This window comes from Pleurodeles waltl, chromosome 7, assembly GCF_031143425.1.
Source record: "Pleurodeles waltl isolate 20211129_DDA chromosome 7, aPleWal1.hap1.20221129, whole genome shotgun sequence".
In the NCBI taxonomy this organism is placed as follows: Eukaryota; Metazoa; Chordata; class Amphibia; order Caudata; family Salamandridae; genus Pleurodeles; species Pleurodeles waltl.
In genome coordinates this window covers 179,499,322-179,519,235 of record NC_090446.1, presented here as the reverse complement: position 1 = coordinate 179,519,235, position 19,914 = coordinate 179,499,322, and the positions used below count along the sequence as shown (strand labels likewise).

Genomic DNA, 19,914 nt, shown 5'->3' with positions numbered 1-19,914 from the left:
TGCAAGGATGTGCAGGGCCGCCAGCATCTCTGGCAGGAGAGGGAACATTACCACAGGGCGCTCTGCAAGGATGTGCAGGGCCATCAGCATCTCTGGCAGGAGAGGGAACATTCCCACAAGGCGCTCTGCAAGGATGTGCAGGGCCGTCAGCATCTCTGGCAGGAGAGGGAACATTACCACAAGGCGCTCTGCGAGGATGTGCAGGGCAGCCAGCATCTCTGGCAGGAGAGGGAACATTACCACAAGGCGCTCTGCGAGGATGTGCAGGGCTGTCAGCATCTCCGACAGGTGAGGTAACATTGCTGCCAGGAGCGCTGAAAGCATGTGCAGGGCTGTGAGCATCTCCCACAGGTGGGGTAGCATTGCTGCCTGGAGCGCTGAAAGCATGTGCAGGGCTGTGAGCATCTCCCACAGGTGAGGTAACATTGCTGCCAGGAGGACTGAGGGGTGTGCAGGACTACCAGCAGAATGCTACTTCCGGGAGCCCTGACCAGACATTGTGTAATGCTTCGAGGAGCTCTAATCAGTAGATGTTCGCTTGCTGCTGGGAGACACAAAACTAGTGCCGGTGGTCTGCGGGGTGGGGGCGGGGGTCACAGCTCTTCTGCCTCTTGCCATGTTTCATGCACTACATACTGGTGTGACAGACTGAGGACACAAATATAACGCCTTACAGACTGCGAAGGGTAGACACAATGGGGACACCCTCTTCATGACCGTCCCTCCGACGGAGAGATTCTTGGAAAACGATGTTTTGTTTTGTTTTCACAGTTAAACAGGAAGGCCTGCGGTTTGTGGAGGAGGAACTGGAGAACATCACTATTCCCGATCTGACTGGGAGTGAAGGCAAATTCCACTACACCATCAACAAGTGAGTCACTGGGGCTCTGACGTGCTGCAGCCTTTGTCATATCCTGGGGGGGTGGAAGCGGGGGCGAGGCGGGAACAAGGACAGACCACCCCCGTTGTACTAGACTAGGAGACGGTCCAACAGCATCTCTTCCACAGGCTATCCCATCCAAGGAAATTCATGGAGGGACATGAAGTGCACATTTGAGTTCACTGCCGTTTTAGTCTGATTCATGGGTCTCACACACAATTCTGCAAGCATAATTTGCTGCCCTCGCTGCTGTTTCTGTTTTTCCGTGAATGATGGCTTAGTTTCAGCATCAAAGGTGTTCAGGAAGTCTTCTTTTTCAATGCAAAATTCAGGGAAGCAAATGTTCTTAGTGTCTCTGCGGGGTCTCTACCCCCCTCTACTGCTACTAGGCCATACTTTGGCAGATTCTGTCTTTCCTGGAGTGTAGATTTTATTTCAAGTTGCAGGCCATCCTCTTGTCTGTACTTGTCGAGCGCTTTGTGTTTTATCCCACGGTTCTGGACTCTGAGCTCTATTCACATGTTACCATACCTCTCCCCTTTTGAGATTGGTGGTGAAAAATAAAGTTATATGGAGGCAGGCAACCCAAGATCTAAATTCACAGAGTAAAGATCTGGGATATTTGTACCTACGGATTCACTTAAGTTTGGCAAAAAAATGTAATAACTCAACAGTTGGTTTGCCAGAAGTAATACGTTAGGAGCATGCTAAGAAGGGGATTGCAAAATGTATGGAACACCTGCAAACTTGTAAGCCTGTGGTTGTTTGAAATCTTTTGTTTTGGCTTTCTTACCCTATAAAACGTGCAGAATAACCAGAGAAAAAGTCTGGGGTAAATAGGAATTCCAGGGCTTCGAAGGAGGAAGGAATACCGCCATATTTCTTTGGGTGTATGCAGTGCTTAATTTGTTCCAGTGGTAGCATGTGGCACGTCACAACATTCATGTTTTGGGACCGAGGCTTATATTTCATATACAAATTTTGACCCAAAGTAAGAGAGAGAGAGAGAGAGAGAGAGACCGAAATGGGGAAAATGATGAGGAAGAAAAAAATACAAAATAGAGACCAAAGGAGAAAACTGGGATTAACAAGCATTGGCAAAGCTAGTAGGTCTGACTTACAGTTGGGTCCAGACTAAAACATGTAAAATAGTCCATCCTGCATTGTAATGTAAGCTTTCAATAGAAAGAAGAATACACCACGCAGCCGGCAGCATGAAGGAAAGGAGAAAGGTACTCCTCTAGGTGGATTTGGATAAAAAATTGGAACCAGTAGCTCTTGGAGACAGCTGCACTGCTAAGGTAGTCTAAAAAAGAACCTGCTAGAGAGGGACAAAGAGACCGAAAGTAAAAGATGGCACAAGAAAGATGCAAGCAGTTAAATTAAGCCTAGACAGGTGTTCAGCAACCACTGAATCCGGCATCATCGCTGCTGCACTCCTAATGAAAACGTTTATCCCTTTCCACGTATTTATTCTCCAAGTTAAGCACTGGGGGGGATATTTTCTAACATTCCACGCAACACTGCAGCAAGTGTAGTTTCTGCCCTGCATTGTGTGAATGAGTGCAAAACAGTTCCATATGTTCAAGGGCATGGCTCAGTTCTGCTTATCCTTAGTGCTGGCACCTAGCACCAATGCAGGCACCCTTGAGTCATGGCTCAAGGGTGCCTGCGTTGTGGTCAGGTTAGTTTTGTGCAAGGAGTATTTTCCAGCACAAAAAACTATCCTTTGAGGCTCATCCCTATTTACATGTGTGCATAGTTTCACCAGTCCAATACGGTTGACAAGCTACTTGGAAACCTGGCAGCCATCAAGCAGCAGTAACACAATGAAAATGTATGCACAGTATCATTCAAAGATGTCTGCATGCTTCAGACCTGCCAACCCACACAGTGCCACACAATACTGGCTCCTGTCACACAGCCACCCTGTGAGAAGCCGATGTCACATGGTGGTGGGGAAAAGGAGCTAAAAACCAATGTAAAAAGTGGATTTTCAGTTCACTTTTTGGGGCTTGGACTGCAGACATTCATTAAGGGGCATGTAAACACCCCACAACTGCGCCTGCCTCAGAAAGTTGTTTTTATTTGGAGGAGGAGGTGGGCTTGGGGTTGGGTGATGGCAAAAGTGCCTCTTAGGTACTTTGCAATACGTGGCCCCACCCCCTCCTCAGCCCCGCCCCCTCCTCACACATTGAGCTTTTTGTTCAAGTTAGCAGGTCTGCTGCTTCAGTTAAAAAAAAATGTGTTTTGATTGCACGTATATACCTGCACATTTAGCCGGTGGTATTTGTTTTCCTTGTAGTCTTTTAAATAATATTGTAAATGCTCAAAAACATGAAAAACTGTGCTTCAAACAAAATAGCTTTTAGAGGCCAGACCTATTACCTTTGCAAATAGTTGATCATAGAGTGCCCCAGTTGTCTAACAAGTATGTGGTATTCATCTCTATGGGTGTAGAAAAGTTAATTCACAAGATTAGCAGATGATACTTTGAGTAGCTGTTGAAAGGAATAGGATGTGACTAGAATTTGTATGGAATTCCATGAGATACCGATTGCAAGTATGAGGGGTTAACAAGGCAAGGTATGCGTTGGCAGGAAATTGAGAAACTGCAGAATTGAACTGATATTGATTGCAAAACTAGAGGGTATTCATTGAGATTGGGAAGGGATGTGTGATGGGCCCTGATGTGGGCAGGATGGTACATGGGGCAGTATACTCATCTCTTCTTCTCCTTACAGTGTGAAGGTGACCGAGCTGGAGCTCTCAAACTCAGATCTGCATTTTCAGCCAAGTCAAGACCTTGTGTTTGACATCAACAATGCCTCCATCAGTCTCACGTTCCAGCGCAAGCTGCTGTACTGGTTCTTGTAAGATATTTCCTATCTTTCATAACCTGAGCTTACTCTAATGTCTTTAACTTGAAATGATCTCCTAGTCTACCTTTAAGCCATTTCATATTTGCCTGTACACCTCTAGTAAACCTGATCACTGTCTCTCCGTGTATTAAACTTCCTTTCACCCCTCGTGCACGCTTCCCTGGGTTCCCACACTTCATCCATAATACAAAACAACCTTCAGCACGTTCTCCATCGCATTATTCATCTCTTCATCCTCTCAATGAAATTTCAATGGATGTGCTGCTTCATGCTTAGTATTCTCCTTCCCAAGCCTTCTCTTCTAACCTCCAACCTTGTAAACCCTTCTTCATTACTGTTACTGTATATGAAGCCTTCATACTTTTCCAGATATTTATATCTGATAGAGACTTCTGGCTGCAGATTCCTTACCTTTGAATTTCCCAGGCATCAGTCTGGATCTGGAAATTTTGCTTGAGCAGTACTCCTGTGTACGCCGTCAGGTGGCTCAGTTCGGTTCCACGTGGTACGCAATGTCAATTATTTTCATTTCACACCAGTTAGTGATGATCTGGGGAAAGCTACACCGCTGTTTTTTGATAGGCTTTTTTTTTTACATTTGTCAAGTATTTTTTGTGTGAAGTGTGTCGAGATGACAGCTAGGAAGTTAGGATTCAAGCCATGTGCTGCCTGTTACTGCACCAGGTTGGTTACGGACCCTCACCTAGTCTGCCTATGGTGTCTCGAGTATGACCACAATTCAAAGTTGTGCTGGGACCGCCGGGCCATGGCGCTGAAAGCTTTCAGGGAGCGGTCCCTAAAACTGCTTGTGGTCCGGCAGTCTACACCATCTGGCATGACTCCCAGGAGGCCATGGTCCTGGTCAAGGAGAAGGTAGCGTGATCACTGCAGGAGCCCCAAGTCCTCTTCTTCTCCCTCGAGTTCCTCAGGGCACTCAGGAAAGAGGCACAAGAATAAGAAGAAGTCTATGTGGACTTCGACTTCACCTTGTCCGTCGGCTGATGTGACGAGTTTGGAGCATCAGCGTTCCAGACACGGCTCTGCGAAATCAATGCCAGATCTGACTCCGAGCTTCCCTCCATTTCTGGAAGCCGGAGTGACCCCTGCTCAAGTAGAAGACTTCTACAAGGCCATGCGCTGTGTATTTGAGTGGGCTGATCCCTCTGGAGTGCCTTTGGGCCTTGCGGGTCAGAGGAGGCCTCATCAAGTTCTTCGGCCTCAGCTTCGATGGAGTTTTATGGATCCGAATCCAGAGTTGTGCTGCTCATACACATTCGACCTTCGCCAGCGTCCATCACAACGCCAGTGGTCCCAGGGGCCCCAGCTCCATTCTGATTCCAGATCCGGAACAGCGTCGCACCACACTAATTCCGGAGCCAAAAGCACCCACAGATGCCAGATTGTTGCCTGAGCCTTATTTTCAGCAGCCAGGTATGGAAGAAGATTTGGAGGGGTCACAGGACCCTTTAGAACACCAGTTAAAGAGGCCTATGGACAGGTATGAGGACTTAGGAGAGGCTAGTCAACTGGACACCTTCCCAGATAATAGCTTACTCTTGCCCCCCACTGTGGCTACGGAGGAGAGAGCTTCATATGTAATGGTGATGCATAGGGCAGGGGAGTTCCTTGTCCTCAAACTGCCCTCGATGACTGTTTAGACAAACCTCTTGACTGAAGTGCTCCATCTGGGGGATTCCACTTCTGAACCCCTTCTGCCCTTTATGAAGGCACTTATCGATGTCCTGCTGGGAACTTGGTCCAAGCCCAGCACAAGGGCTCCTGTAAATAGAAGGATTGCCCACCACCATTGCCCTGCACCGGGCGACCCTAGTTTCCTCAGTCAACACCACACCGCTGAAAACTTGGTAGTCCAAGCCTCAGCTTCTCACAGTGCATTCCCTTATGCTCCCATGGACAGGGAATCCAAGAGGGCTGAACTAGCTTGGGAAAATGTTTTCTTCCACCAGTCTGGCATCGAAGGTGGTGAATACCTCATGCCTAATGGGCCGTTTCTCACACACCTTATGGGATAGGTATGTTCAAGTGCTGTCACAGGTTCTGGAGGAGGCCCGGGCCATCTTCTCCAAAGCGGTGAAAGATGGGAGGGACGCAGAGAAGTTCACCATGGAGTATGTACTAGATCCAACTGACTCGCTTGGCAGAGCGGTTACGTTGCCAGTGGCCTTATGGCACCACGCCTGGCTGAGAACATCTGGCTTTTTGGGGGATGTCCAGGCAAACCTTATGGACATGCCCTTTGATGGGACTTGCTTATTTGGCAAGATGGCAGACTCGATGCTGGAATTTTTTAAGGACTCTAGGGTTATGGCAGAGTCCTTGGGCCTCTTGGTGACCCTTCGTCCACCATCTGCCTTATGCCCCTTTCGTGGTCACGGAAGGGGTGTACTACCACTTCAGACCAATGCCAGCCACCGCCTGCGCAAGGTCCCCAAGCTAAGCGAGGACATGGACGCAGCGTCTTCAGATCTAGAGGGTCTGGAAACCAGAAGTCATCTGCCACCCTGCCCCTGGCAGCTGCAGCCTCCAAGGACTCCCAGGTTTGTTCTGCCGGGCCATGCTTGCCCAGATGGAGCCAGAATTAACATAATCTCCTCCACTGGCAGTCCATTACATCAGATGCTTGGGAATTGCAGATTATTCAGAAGGGTATGCGCTGCCTTTCCAATCATTTCCTCCCACAATATCACCAACATTTAAACGGCTGTCGAAGATCATTTGTCTCTGGCCTTCGAGGAAGTTACAGCTCTCTTGGCTAATTGAAATGTAGAAAGGGCCCCAGTATCAGAAGTAGGCGGTGGTTGTTATTCCCGCTACTTTCTGATACCCAAAAAGGACAAGGGTCTGTTCCCTATTCTAGACCTATGGACCATCAGTCTCTTCCTCAAGAAGGAGAAGTTCAAGATGCTCACTTTGGCTCAGGTCTTGTCTGCCCTAGTCCTGGAAGACTGGTTGGTAGTGCTGGACTTACAGAATGTCTATTTTCACATTCCCATCCAGCCTCACAACAGGCGTTCTCTGCGGTTCAAGGTAGGCCACGGACACTTTCAGTTCACAGTGCTCCCATTTGGCTTTACCAGCTCCCCTTGGGTGTTCACCAAGGGGATGGCGGTGGTCGCAGCTCATCTGCGCAGGTTCGGAATTTCACTCTTCCCCTACCTCGACGATTGGCTGTTGAAGGTGGACTCGTCCCAGGCTGTCGCCTCCCACCTCCAATCTACAGCGAACCTCCTGAATTTGCTGAGGTTCACTATAAACATGCTGAAGTCACACCTGACTGCCTCCCTAATGTAGGAGCTGTTCTGAACACAGTGCAGTTTTGGGCGTATCCTCCCTTGCATCAAGTCCAGGATATTCAGGTTATGATACCTATTTTTCAGCCTCTATTCCGGGCTTTAGTGAGACTGACTCTGAGGCTGCTGAGCCTCATGGCCTCCTGTATCCTGCTGGTAAATCATGCCAGATGGCATATGTGGGCCCTGCAGTGGAACCTGAAGTTCCGGTGGATGCAGCATCAGGGAAATCTCTCTGACATGTTCCAGCTCTCGGACGGAACTACGAAAGACCTGCAGTGGTGGATTACGAACAGTGATTGGGGTAAAGGCAGACTCCTCTCCCTTCCTCAAGCAGACCTCGCAGTAGTAACGGATGCATTACTTCTGGGATCGGCCGGCCATCTGGGAGAGGTGGAGATCAGATATCTTTGGTCTCTGGCAGAATCCGGGCTCCACATCAATCTGCTGGAGCTTTGGGCGATCCGGCTAGCGTTGAAGGCATTTCTTCCCTCTGTCAAGGGGAAGTTAGAGTAGGTTTTCACGGACAACACCACCACCATGTGGTACTGCAACAAGCAGTTCGGGTGGGGTTTTGGACCCTTTGTCAAGAGGACCTGTGTCTCTTGGCATGCCTGGAACAGCAGGGCATAACCCTGGTGGTTCAGCACCTGGCAGGTTTTCTGAACATCAGGGCAGACAAACTCAACTGTCGATGTCTAGCGGATTATGAGTGGTGTCTCCACTCAGAGGTGGCTCAAGGACTCTTTGAGCAGTGTGGAGAGCCTTGGTTACATCTGTTTGCCTCCGAAATAAATGTGCAATGTCAGCAGTATTGCGTGTTGGAGTTTCTAGGGGGGCAATCGCTCTGCGACTCCTTTAGTCACAAGTGGAGCACAGGCCTACTGTATGCTTTTCCACCCATCCCACTCCTGCCCAGAGTTCTCAAGAAGATCGAGGACAACCAGGCCCAAGTAATCCTTGTGGCTCCCTACTGGGTACGGAGAGTCTCGTATCCTGAGCTTCTGAAAATGAGCATTAATCCACCAATCAGGCTGCCCCTTTGGGAAGATCTTCTGTCATAGCAGCAGGGGAGGGTTTTCCACCCAAACCTGTTAACTCTGTGCCTTCATAAGTGGAGATTGAGCGGCCACAGTTGACAGCCTTCAACCTTCCTCCCGAAGTCTGTAATGATATTTTGGCAGCCAGGCATTCCTCCACAAAAACGGTGTACGACTGGTGTCAGCAATGATTTGTAAAATATTGTACAGAGAAGTCTTTAAATAATCTTTCTGTTTCTCTCTAATGTTTTTCTTTCCATTCTGTCTCTTCCCCAGCAGGTTGATACTCTGGGCACTCTCAAGAGCTATCTGCCTGTTTTATTCGCTTTTCTGCGATTCCCGGACCAACCCTTTTTGTTAATTCCTCTATTGTTAATAGGTTTCTAAAAGGGCCTGTACATATGTTCCCACCTTCGCCCTTTACTATGCCTCAGTGAAACCTGAACTTGGTTCTCACGTACCTCATGTGTTCTCTGTTTGAGTCACTTCATAGCTGCCCCTGCAGGCTGTTCACTATCAAAATAGCCTTTCTTGTGGCCATAACATCTGCCCAGAGGGTGAGTGATCTCCAGGCCTTGTCATCCAAGCCTCCATATCTCACAGTGTTTTCTGCTTCGCACCCAGGCCTCTTTTCTCCCAAAGGTGGTGACCCCATTTAATTTGGGACAGACTGTCACCCTGCCCACCTTCTTTGCTCCCCGCACTCCTCTAAGGAAGAGGAGCAACTCTACCGGCTGGACCCAAAAAGAGGGTTGTTGTTCTATATTAAACGCACAAAAGAGTGGATGGACCATTCTTTGTCGGCTAAGTGGGAGCAAAGAAAGGTCGGGCAGTTCAGAAATGAATCATTTTGCACTGGGTTGTTCTCTGTATAAAATATGCTATGCTCTGGCTAAAAAGCAGCCTCCTAAGGGCTTACAAGCCCATTTCACCAGAGGAAAAGCTGCAACCATGGCGTTAGCTTGTGGAGTCCCAGTCCTGAACATCTGTCAGGCAGCATCGTGGGTGTCTCTGCACATGTTTGCAAAACACTACTGCCTGGACAGTCAGGTCCGCATGGAAGGGCATTTCTCCCGTTTGGTTGTGCAGGACTTTCTAGTTTTGAAATTTTGTCCACAGCCCTCTTCAGGAGGATATGGCTTAGATATCTATTCAGAGGTAAGTGATCTGCAGCTACAAGTCTCTATCAGATGAACAAGTTATTTACCTTTGGTAACAAATTATTTGGTAGAGACTATATCTAGCTGCAGATTCCTTACACACAAACCCATGCCTCCCTGCTCTGCGGGCTTATTGTTTAGGGTCAGGGTGATCCCTTTCAAGGCCCTAAACTGTACACATGTTTGTCAGTTTGCTTCATGGCTCTGCCCTCCTGGTGTGGAAATTCGTGAGGAAAGTAATTGACCTGGGTGGCACCTATATCGGTGACCGAGACGTCACATCCAGCGCCAACAATGCCACGCAGATCCAAACGGAGCCACCCAACGGTGCACGTATGAGTATTGCTCAAGCAAAAGTTTCCGGATCCAGCGTGCCATCTGGGGAATTCAAAAGTAAGGAATCTGCAGCTAGATATAGTTTCTGCCAGAAAATGCATTCCTGAAGGTAAGTAACATGTTCTTTTCATCTAACCATCCAAGAAAACCTTTTCCAAATCATGCTGCTTCCTTTGATTCCCTCATAAAACGTTTTCTACTGTCTGACTCTTCCTTTCAGTGCATTCACACTACTCAAATAGTTTCCACATCTTTAAAGTTCTATAAATGTGTATCCCAAATTCTGTACCCTTGAAAAAACTCAAGTGTATCTAAACATTCTTCTTTCCTTCAGTCCTTTTCAAATGCCAGGGTTCATTATCACAATCACTCCTGTGACCTCTTCCTTTCTTTTGAATCATCTACCGAAAGGAGTACACAACTTAATCCATTTTAGAGGATCAGTAGACCCTGAAAGTCACTTACTGCTGCCTTTAAAGATTCTCACACTTTTTCCTAGGCTATCACTCTGGCCTAGATCTTACATTCCCAGAGATTTTCACATAATTTCTGCCCTTTATTGTTTCTGCCTCCTGTGTAACTTTTTAGCACTTTAAACATGTTCTAAAAGTAGGATGCCTGTTTCCTGTATTTCTAACTGAACTTCATACACTAACATCCACCAAGGACATTTACAACCTCTTTTTCACTCTCCAATAGCTTCGTTCATTCCTTCATGACAAGGGATGTCCTTACACTGCTTCATTTTTATGTGACCCAGATTTTTTATGCTCTGTAGGCCGCCTCTATATAGATGCTAGAGCCAACCAAGAAGAACAACAGCGGTCATCAGCAAGTCACTCATTGGGTGACCTAATTGATGTTTTGGGCGACCTAAGTGATGTGTTGGTGTCAAGACCCTCTTTGAGTCCCTGAGGAATAGACAAAAACGTTTTACTGAACACATCCTGCTAGGTCTGTCCTGAACCACAGAACACTAAAATCTTGAGGACCTGTTTGCTGTCCTAGACTAGGACACCATCGGCATAGTTGACTTGGCAGCATTATTTAAACAAGCATTGGCATAGCCGATAGGTCTCACCTTTTGGACCTTATAGGTATTTAGCCATGCAGCACAATAACCTGGGTGTTGTCCCGCCAGGGGCTGAAGAGCTATAAAATTACTATAGACTGGGTGTGAAAGAAAGAATGGATAGTTTTTGTGCCTGAAAATAGTGTGGGTGAGGGTGTGTAAGAAACAGCAAAAGAGATGAACCCTAAAGAATGCATCCATCTTCTGTGTAGCATGCTGGTATCAGTGCGTTTTACACCACTAAAGGTAGGCAAGTAAAAAAGTGTTAAAAAGGCGACTCACAGCTAACCATCCTACATAATTTATTCAATGCCTTAACACTGTCTAAAACAATGTTGTAATTTCATATGAGATGCTCAAACTAAATAAAAGTGTTCAAGAAGCAAATCAGAGGCAAAGCTTTAAAAAAATTGAATATTTTGGCATAATATCTCCTTATTTACACAAATAAACGGCAGTTGTATACTGTGCTCGCTGAAACATGCCCTCTGTACATGTGACTGCACCAAAGTACCTGGCTTGTTAAAAAATCCGTTGCAATAATAATACAATGATTAAAAAGCATGAACCAACAAAGCCGTTTGCGCAGAAATGCAGAACTACTGAAACAGAAAACTCTGACAAAAGCAGGCACTTGTAGCTAAAATCTAAAAGTTTATAAGCTGGCCCTAAAATTAACAGCACATAAGAAGAATGTGTTAAGTCTGTTAGGATGCCATCTTGGCAAAGGGAGCAAAGTAAAAAATAGGCAAAAAGCATGTCATTTGGTCGAAGTGAAGCCTTACTTTCCATTCTCAGACAAATACCATGCACATCTATATCCCAGGAGCGCTACACAGGTCCCTGCATCAGGGGACCACAATGTAGCCTAAAGGTCATGAATATATCTGAGATATGGGAGCCCCACGGGCCCCTTGCCTCGTTCTGCAGGTGGGGTGCAGGGCAGAGGGACAGGTACTATTTTGGGTTACACCACTAATCTATAAAATGCACTTGTTAATAACGATCTTCCCTTTTGTTTCTTTTATTGCCTAAATTGAACAGCAGCCATTTCCTTTTCAGTGATTAAAAACACATCACTTGAACATGTGCTCACTGTCCTGACTGCTTAAGTGACCTGCACAAGTTGCTTAAACCCCGCTCTTTCAACTGATAAATGGTTGAGGGCCCCACAATACAGATGGTGAACTTTGATGCTAAAAGTCAAATTAGTAGTGGAGCACTGTTCAGGGTTAGCCATTAAAAGTAAAGGCCTAATCTACTGTGGAGGTGCAAGGAGCTCTGGCACCTCACTTGCAAAACTAGAGCATATAGCGGCTGCTGTTTGATTCCATCAGGAATGACATTCACATTAATCAACAGCAATTGTCTGGATTCCAGTGTGCCTGGCAAGGATTTGCCTTTGAGGCTAAGGAAAACCCTGAAAGGAAGGAATTAGGGCTTGTTTTTACCACCGAGCTGTCACACACACTGCTCAATTTGGAGTGTCCTGGAAAGGAGGCGCTGCCATACAGAAGCCTGTGAGTCGCCAGTCTCAGGGGTGAAGAGAGAGCACAGTTTCTGAAACTACCCCAGCTGTAAGCATCCTGCCTACCCACATCCTACCATGACGGCAGGATTTCACGTAGGGAGGGGGGAATACAGAGAAAGTCTGCGCCTCACTTTCAAGGAAAGCGGCTTACCAGAGCTGGCTCAGTTAGACAAGGAGATGCTTTCCCTATCACACAGCTGAGATAAAAGTGGCGTCAGAGGTGAGCAAAAAGCAGGTGAAACACACACCTACTGTAATTGGGCAACAAAAAGTCAGCTGCCAGAAAATATAGCATCATAAACATATATAAATAACTTTGAATAATTTTTCACTATTTATAAATCGTCTAAAGTTTGTAAATTATCAAATGTTAACTTTCTTGGGGATGAGGTCGAGTATCAGCTTCAGACTAATTCTGGTCATCTTTACCCCACCTTTCACTAGTTAACAATTTATCAGGAAATATACTGCTGAAGCGGGTCATTGCAGCAAAAGTACTTAAAAACGTAGCAGAAGTGTGTCTGACTGGAAAGTGTCATGGGTAATGACTGAACAGGGGAACAGGGAAGCATATTAGTAATGTTAGCATTTTCTGAGCTTCCATAGAAATAACACCAGGCAGCGGATGACGGCATTAGAGTTAACATGCACATATGGGTGGAGTCCAAATAAGAAATCAGCATTTCTTTATTACAGAGGTCTTTAAACTTTAAACATCGCTGCATTTCAGACTAAAAGTTTGAGATGGGTATCCGTGTTGCTTTCTCAGTCGCCAAACACCATTATCCAAGTGTTAATATACCACACATGGAAAGGGAGGGGGAAAGGGGAGGGCTGAAGGAGCGCAGTGAGAGGGTGTTGTGGGATGGAGAAATCTTCTCACGTTGAAGTCAAAGAAAGTAAATTAAAGCTCCCCCTCAAAAACAGCGTCTGAAATTCTGTGTCAGGAGATAACAACAAGAATTGCAGCCCAGTTTACAGAACTCGAAGCTCAGAGCCAATTAATACATCTAAAATTTGTGTGAAATGCTCTAAGAGAAAGAGAAGAGTAGTCCCTAAACAGATGCTAACATTGGGACAAGTGGAAGGCTACAAGTAATGCAGCACTGCTCCGTGCGAGTGAACAACTTACAAAAAGGAGGGACAAATAAGGCAGATTAACCACTTTGAAGCAAGGATTTTAAAGGGCACTGAAGTAGGCAAATGAAAAGCAATGGGTGGACTTGAAGTGCACAAACTACATACAACAGGTCTCAGAGAGACAGCGCAAGCACTGCCTAAGCTCGACCAAAAAAAGGAAAGCAAACAGAAAAACAAATAGCATAATTTTGAATTAGGCAACATAACAGAAGTAGAACATAGAGAGCAAATAGTGGGGATCAAACTTTGGGGTGGATAGTGGATGCTGTCATGCCAGCACAAGGGGCTACCCTAAAACAGCAAGAAATTCTAAAAAGAGTTTTCAATATAACTAAGCACCCAACAATCATGTACTATTTTTAAGATCTTTATTGTTCTCAAGCTCAGAATTTCTACAAAACTTACATGCAACCTTGCTATGTTAGGGTTACTATGGATCATTTTCAATGACTTGTTTTTACAGCTCATTTTTTCATCTCATAGTCATTTACAACTCCAGCATTTACTTCACGTTTTGTAAATAAAATATGCCATTTTTAAAAGGGTTGTAAAAGGTTGTCATCTCTCATTGCCCACAAGGTGGCAGCCGGGACGAGTTATGATAAACATTACATTAAAAATTGCCAGGAGTTAATAGGGCTGCCTTTGTCTGACTCCGATACAAGCATTACTTTTTCCTGCCATTTCCTGGTTACTTGTTGTTTATTTAACACTGTTTAAAAATTGACCTATGGGTCAGCCACAAATGCCTCAGTCTGCTGCTTCAATTTAATAATATAACACATGAGAATCAGCAGAAAATATATCATAAAGATAACCAGCACAATTAAAATTGAGTGCTGATCTCACAGGGTTCAGACCTCTGACCTTTAAAATTGATTAGATAAATCGAAAAGTACAACTCATTGTAATATTAAGTAATTTGAATATATTTACATTACTTACAAATTGTAACAGTATGCATAGTGAACGTCTTTTAGATTAGATAACATTGCAACGCGTTGTACTTGTCTGCGTTGTAAAAAAACATGTAATTGTTTTTGTAGTTTTGGTGTTGTAACTAATGACTGAAAACCACAACTTTCATGGAAATATCCTGCAATATTTTTCAGGTCAAACAGCCTACCTAACAGAGAGTTTATATCAAAGAATCCAGGACTGACTCCTTCTGTCAAGGTCCAGCCTACCTTCAGCCGGCTGTTTAATCCTGCCATCCCATGGGATGAAACAAAGTACTTAAAGTTGAAAAATGTCTAAGCCTCAAACCTACTGGTTATATCTGGTCTGGTGTCTTGTCAGAAGTAATTCTTCTACCAAATACCTTATCTCATTTTTTTGTAGTTCAGGGAAACCCTGGAAATCAAGTTGATTGGTCTACTTCAAGAATAACTTAATTCTATTCTTGTATGAGGAGAGTCATTCAGCAGGACTGATACTATTTGCTGTGGCCACAGCTTGCGGCACTACCTAATTCAACATACTACTAAAAAACTATTTTGGGTGCTAATAAGTTTAGTTCTCTGTGATAAATCTGCATGAAATTTGTCAGTCTCTTAGCATGTTAAGTCCAATGCAAGAACTTCGTGTTTCATGCAGACCCTAGAATGGAGGAACAAAGTTAAATGGAGTTGGATAAAAAATAATTGATTTGCTAATAACTTTGGAACAGTTTCACACATTTGCACAATACATGGCAGTCACTTATCATGTTTGGCGTACTTGTGATATTTGGAGTTTCATGCAAACCTATCAAGGGGTATACTTAAAGTGGTCAAATGAGCAGCAGCTCCCGTTTTAACTCCCAAAGGAATATTTGCTCTCAAATACAGAAATAAACCCTAAAGGGAATGATAGCAAAAAACGTTACTACGGAAAGTGCTGTTGCTTAGTATGGAGTAAAGCTTTTCATTAGCCTTAAACGGGTTAAAAGGTAGAACGCCAGACCACTAGTGTACAGACAGCCAAGCAAATAGGTTTGCAGTCTTTCCATGGACTGACAGCGAATTGTCTCCATCTGAACAGCGATAAAATGGAGATATTGCTGATCAGCAAAGCCCAACACCTCTGGTCACCTGACAGGTGGCCCTCTGGACTCGGTGCTGCTTCCTTTCCCAGACGAGCTGTGAAAAATTTGGACGTCAAACTAGGTGAAACATCAAATTCGCACCCTGCCCATTCACAGTTTTTCTTCAATAATTTGACTGCTAATGTTTCAGTTATATTTTAATTGACGTTATAGAAGTTGTCATGAGTGCTGTAATATCTGGGGTAAGTCGCTGTGCATCGCGAGGGCGTGAGTTATAGTTACTTTAGGGCACAAGCTATAGTTACTAGAAATAACTGCTTATAATTGCTGAATTTCTATGGTTTTGTATGAGTAAATTCAGAACCTAACTATAGCGTCCCTGTAATCTTTGTTTTTTTCAGTGAATTCCTTTTTTTTTTTAACGTAAAGTAATTTTAATTACTATATGTTAATCCAACCACAGCCGGCATGACAGAGGTTGGCCGCAGGGCCTGGCCCACAGTTATGCCCTGCAGTCAACCCCCATAACCACCTGTCTCTCTGGGTGTGAGGATAGGTGTTAGAGGGTGTCTCTGGATGTGAGAGTGCCTGTCTGGGTGTGAGAGTGGGTTCATGAGGGTCTGAGTGGTTCTGTGAGTGGGTGGGTGATGGTTTGAGTGGGTGCGTCAGTGTCTGAGTGGGTCTGTGAGTGGGTGCATCAGTGTCTGAGTGGGTCTCTGAGTGAGTGTGTGAGGGTCTGAGTGGGTCTATGAGTAGGTGCATAAGTGGCTGAGTGGGTCTGTCAGTTGGGGTGTCAGGGTCTGAGTGGTTCTGTGAGTGGGTGCAGTAGTGCTGCTCTGAGTGAATGAATTAGTGTTTGAATGACTGATTTTTTTGTTGTTGTCCACAATATTTGCAAATTTGTTGTGATGTTACGTGGGTGCACAGAGCGTCGCAACGTATTTGCAAATATCACATGGTGGGAAAAATTTTTTTTAAAGACATAATTTCACCCTCACAGACCCCTGTATCACAGCTCTGGGGTGAGGGTACCCCTCCTTTGACCCCTTATGCCACTTATATTATGTGTTAAATTATATCATAATTATATTAAATAAGATATAAGGGGGAAGGGTAGGGGAACCTTTACACCATGGGATCAAAATGTTAAATATTTTTTTATCGTGTTTTTAAGGATCTGCAAATCCAGCCCCACATCCTTTGAGGACTCCTGCAGATTGGCAATGCATCAGCAGGTCTGTGATGCAACAAAATAAATAAATAAAAGTAGGGGTTGGGTGCACACAGAGGGTTGGCTGCAAGGCCTTGCTAAAGGCCAGGTCTTGAGTCAAACCCCATGCAGGGCTCGGTCTAAGATTGTGCGCAGCAGGGGGTTGGGTTGTAGGTCGTGGCCACTGGTCAGGCCCTGCGTCCAATTCCCACATTGTGCACTGTCTTAGACATCTTACTAAAAAAACATAGAAATTCACTGTAAAACCCAACGTTATAACTAGGAATTGTAATAACTTACTTTTCATTAAAAAAACATTAGAACTTCACTGAAAAAAACAAAAATTAAAGGGAAGTGAAAATGTCAGTTAAGACATAGGGCCAGATGTAGCAAAGGGTTTTTCCCATTCTGTGCCAATGGGAAAATGTGTTCGTACATATGGACCATACTGTTTTAAGGCAAATCAATTCATCAGTTCTAGTCATCGCAAGTAATTATAACGTGCCCTAAAGTAACTATAAATTGCTCCATTGCTAATTACCCCCATACTTCATTACTGATGACATGTTCTATGACATGATTGATAAGATCACTGCAACATCTGAAATGACATAATTGATAACAACGCTATGTATGATAGGAATGCGAGTTATAGTTGCTTGAGATAAGTATATCTGGTGCATTTCAGTGGTTTTGTTAGTTTAAAACAGTATGTTTTTAATGACATTTTCACTTAACTACTATGTCCCTTTTTTGCTTTTTTCAGTGAATATGCACACCCACACACATACATGTGGATATATAAATATATATATGTATATATCTATATATATCTATATATATATATATATACATATATATATATATAACCTAGTGGCGGTCACCTCTAGGTAGTTATAATTAGGACCTAGTTTCTATAGAAAGAGCATTTTTATTTACTTGCCTCTATCTTTGGCGCCGGTTGACGAATCTTCTTGAAATTTTCCAAACACATTTGCTTCTCACGTGAGCTCCTGTCTGGAAAGTTTTGGGGTGATCCGTCAAGCGGGGGCAGAGAAAAGGGAGGGTTCCAAAACACTTTTTCCCCCATATTTTTTCCTTAGGGATTTTGAACAGCGATATCGCCCGACCCACTGGACGAAATGACACCAAATTTGGCAGAAAGCCCCTGCGCTCAACCCAGCTGTGCACAGCACTAGCTGGATTGATGTTTACTGATTACAATTACGTTGCGTAAAAAAAAAAAAATTGAAATTCACTGAAAAGGGGACGTTATAGTTAGGAAATCGAATTTTAAAAAAAATTTAAGAAATCAGAGAAATTCACCTGTTATGGTTGGAGATATCTCAAGTAACTATAACTCGTGCCCTAAGGTAACTATAACTTGCGCACTCGCCATGCACTGCTTATTACTCTACAAATTACAGCACTCATGACATCTTTGATAACATCACTGATAATATCAATGTAATATTTGCAGTAAAAACTTGCATGAAAAAACTGTGCATGGTGGGGGCACAAGTAATAGTTACCTTAAGGCATGAGTTATAGTTACTTGAGATAACTAACGATAATAGGCGCATTTCTATGGTTTGGTACGTTTAAAATGTGAACCTAACTATAACATCCCTATAATCTTTGTTCAGTCAAAACTGAGCTCCTGTTGATAGGCAATACTTCCAAAACCTTGCTACCTATTAATCAAATCTGCACACTACAAGAAGCCCTTATTGAAGGCGAAGAAAAGGTAAACATCTGGGTGTGCCAATTTGTACATATATATTCTTTGTAACCTAAAGCAATCATTGATGTTAAGGAGATACATTTCCAGCTCTGAAAGATTTTCTAAAATCTACAACCTAACTATCTTTTAATGAGTGGAGCATGCAATATCATTTATATTACTGCTGTAATATCTAAACCGGTTTCGCCAAAAACCTATTGACAAGCAACAAAAGTTACAAAATCTGACAACATATTCTCATCAACCTGAAGAAACAAAAACACATGTAAGTAACACACACTGTCCACCTGTGGAGTACAGACTTACATGGAAGAATTTTATACATGGTGTAAAATACCATCTTGCGGAAAGACCCCAGCTATTCATAGAAATTGTTCTCCCCAATCCCCAAGTTTCTGGTCACTCCCCCAATCATAGTGTAAGCACATGGAACTAGGTGATTGGTTACTTGAGTTGCATTCCTTCAGTTTGTGGTATGCACTTAACACATCCTTGTGGAAATACCTGCTATCTAGGAGCAAATAGCAGATGTGCCTGATCATACAACAGTGTGTCTCTGACAGCCTGTAGCGTGCAATGGGCTTGGTGACTTGGTATAGAAGCCCTATTCTCAAGTCCTGACTTGTCTAGGCTTTGCATGTTTGTTTTCCCATTTATCTAACCCATGTCACCTAATTATAACCCTAGCAGTGGCTCATCACCTTTCTCAGATACTTTGTAGTTATTGAAAATCTTCAAAAACGACAAATACACATATTTTACTTGTGGAGCAAAGTATTCTGAAGTGCTGCAAAATCAACATGTTTGGTGCTGTATACAAAAAAACTAGTAGATGTCAAGGATTCACCCTGATCTTTCTATCCTTCAGCTATGATATAGGTACCATCAATGCTTCGGCTGAAGGAGTAAACATCAAGACCCAGCTACAGTTGTCAAAGGATGTGGCTGGTCGTCTCAAAATCTCGAATATCACTTGTGATGCCTCCATCGCCAAAATGCAGGCTGGCTTCAGCGGTACCCTTAAGTATGTATCAATAGTGGCTACCAAGCACCAGCAATAAATCTTAATTTCTCATATTTCTTCATCATTAAAGGCATTGGAAATGACACATATTTAGTTCCTACCTTAAATACTATTAGTTAGGTTAAGCAATGCAGTGCTCATACAGATCAATATTTAAATTGGGGAGACGAGAGTGGTGTAAAGGAGGAAATCATGTCCTTCGTCAGTAAGCTATCCTTTGGTAGCAGAAGAACACACACATGTAGGGCAGTCTCTAAGTGCATGATGAGAGCACAACGCTTGGAGACCAGCTGTTAGAGTGCATGGTGACAACACAGAATACACTTACCAGTATTTCAGGTGAAGGGGAGGGTCATCATGGAGTGTGGCCTCCAACAGCATGAATTAGGCAATTGAGCATGGGTCACAGAGGCAAGCATGTATGATGCAGCTGTGCATAAAGGCCCTATTTGCAAGTTGCATGGTACTGAGGCAATTTTATAATTTTACTGGTTCCAGGTGGTAAAATCCCCCCTGTATCATTAGGAATGAGGAGTAAGCGTGTGGCACTGATTTTTG

The 19,914-nt window shown here is 44.1% G+C and overlaps 1 protein-coding gene across 2 annotated transcripts in view; it reads left to right on the top strand.

Annotated features, from left to right (window-relative positions):
* The window catches only part of PLTP (phospholipid transfer protein), a 160,746-nt gene that overhangs the window by 74,162 nt on the left and 66,670 nt on the right, over nt 1–19,914 (top strand). For both annotated transcript variants that reach the window (XM_069243516.1, XM_069243517.1), the window contains exons 3-5: nt 772–871; nt 3,625–3,753; nt 19,201–19,356. In XM_069243516.1, coding sequence (XP_069099617.1) covers nt 772–871; nt 3,625–3,753; nt 19,201–19,356 — 385 coding nt within the window. The remainder of the gene's footprint in view (nt 1–771; nt 872–3,624; nt 3,754–19,200; nt 19,357–19,914) is intronic.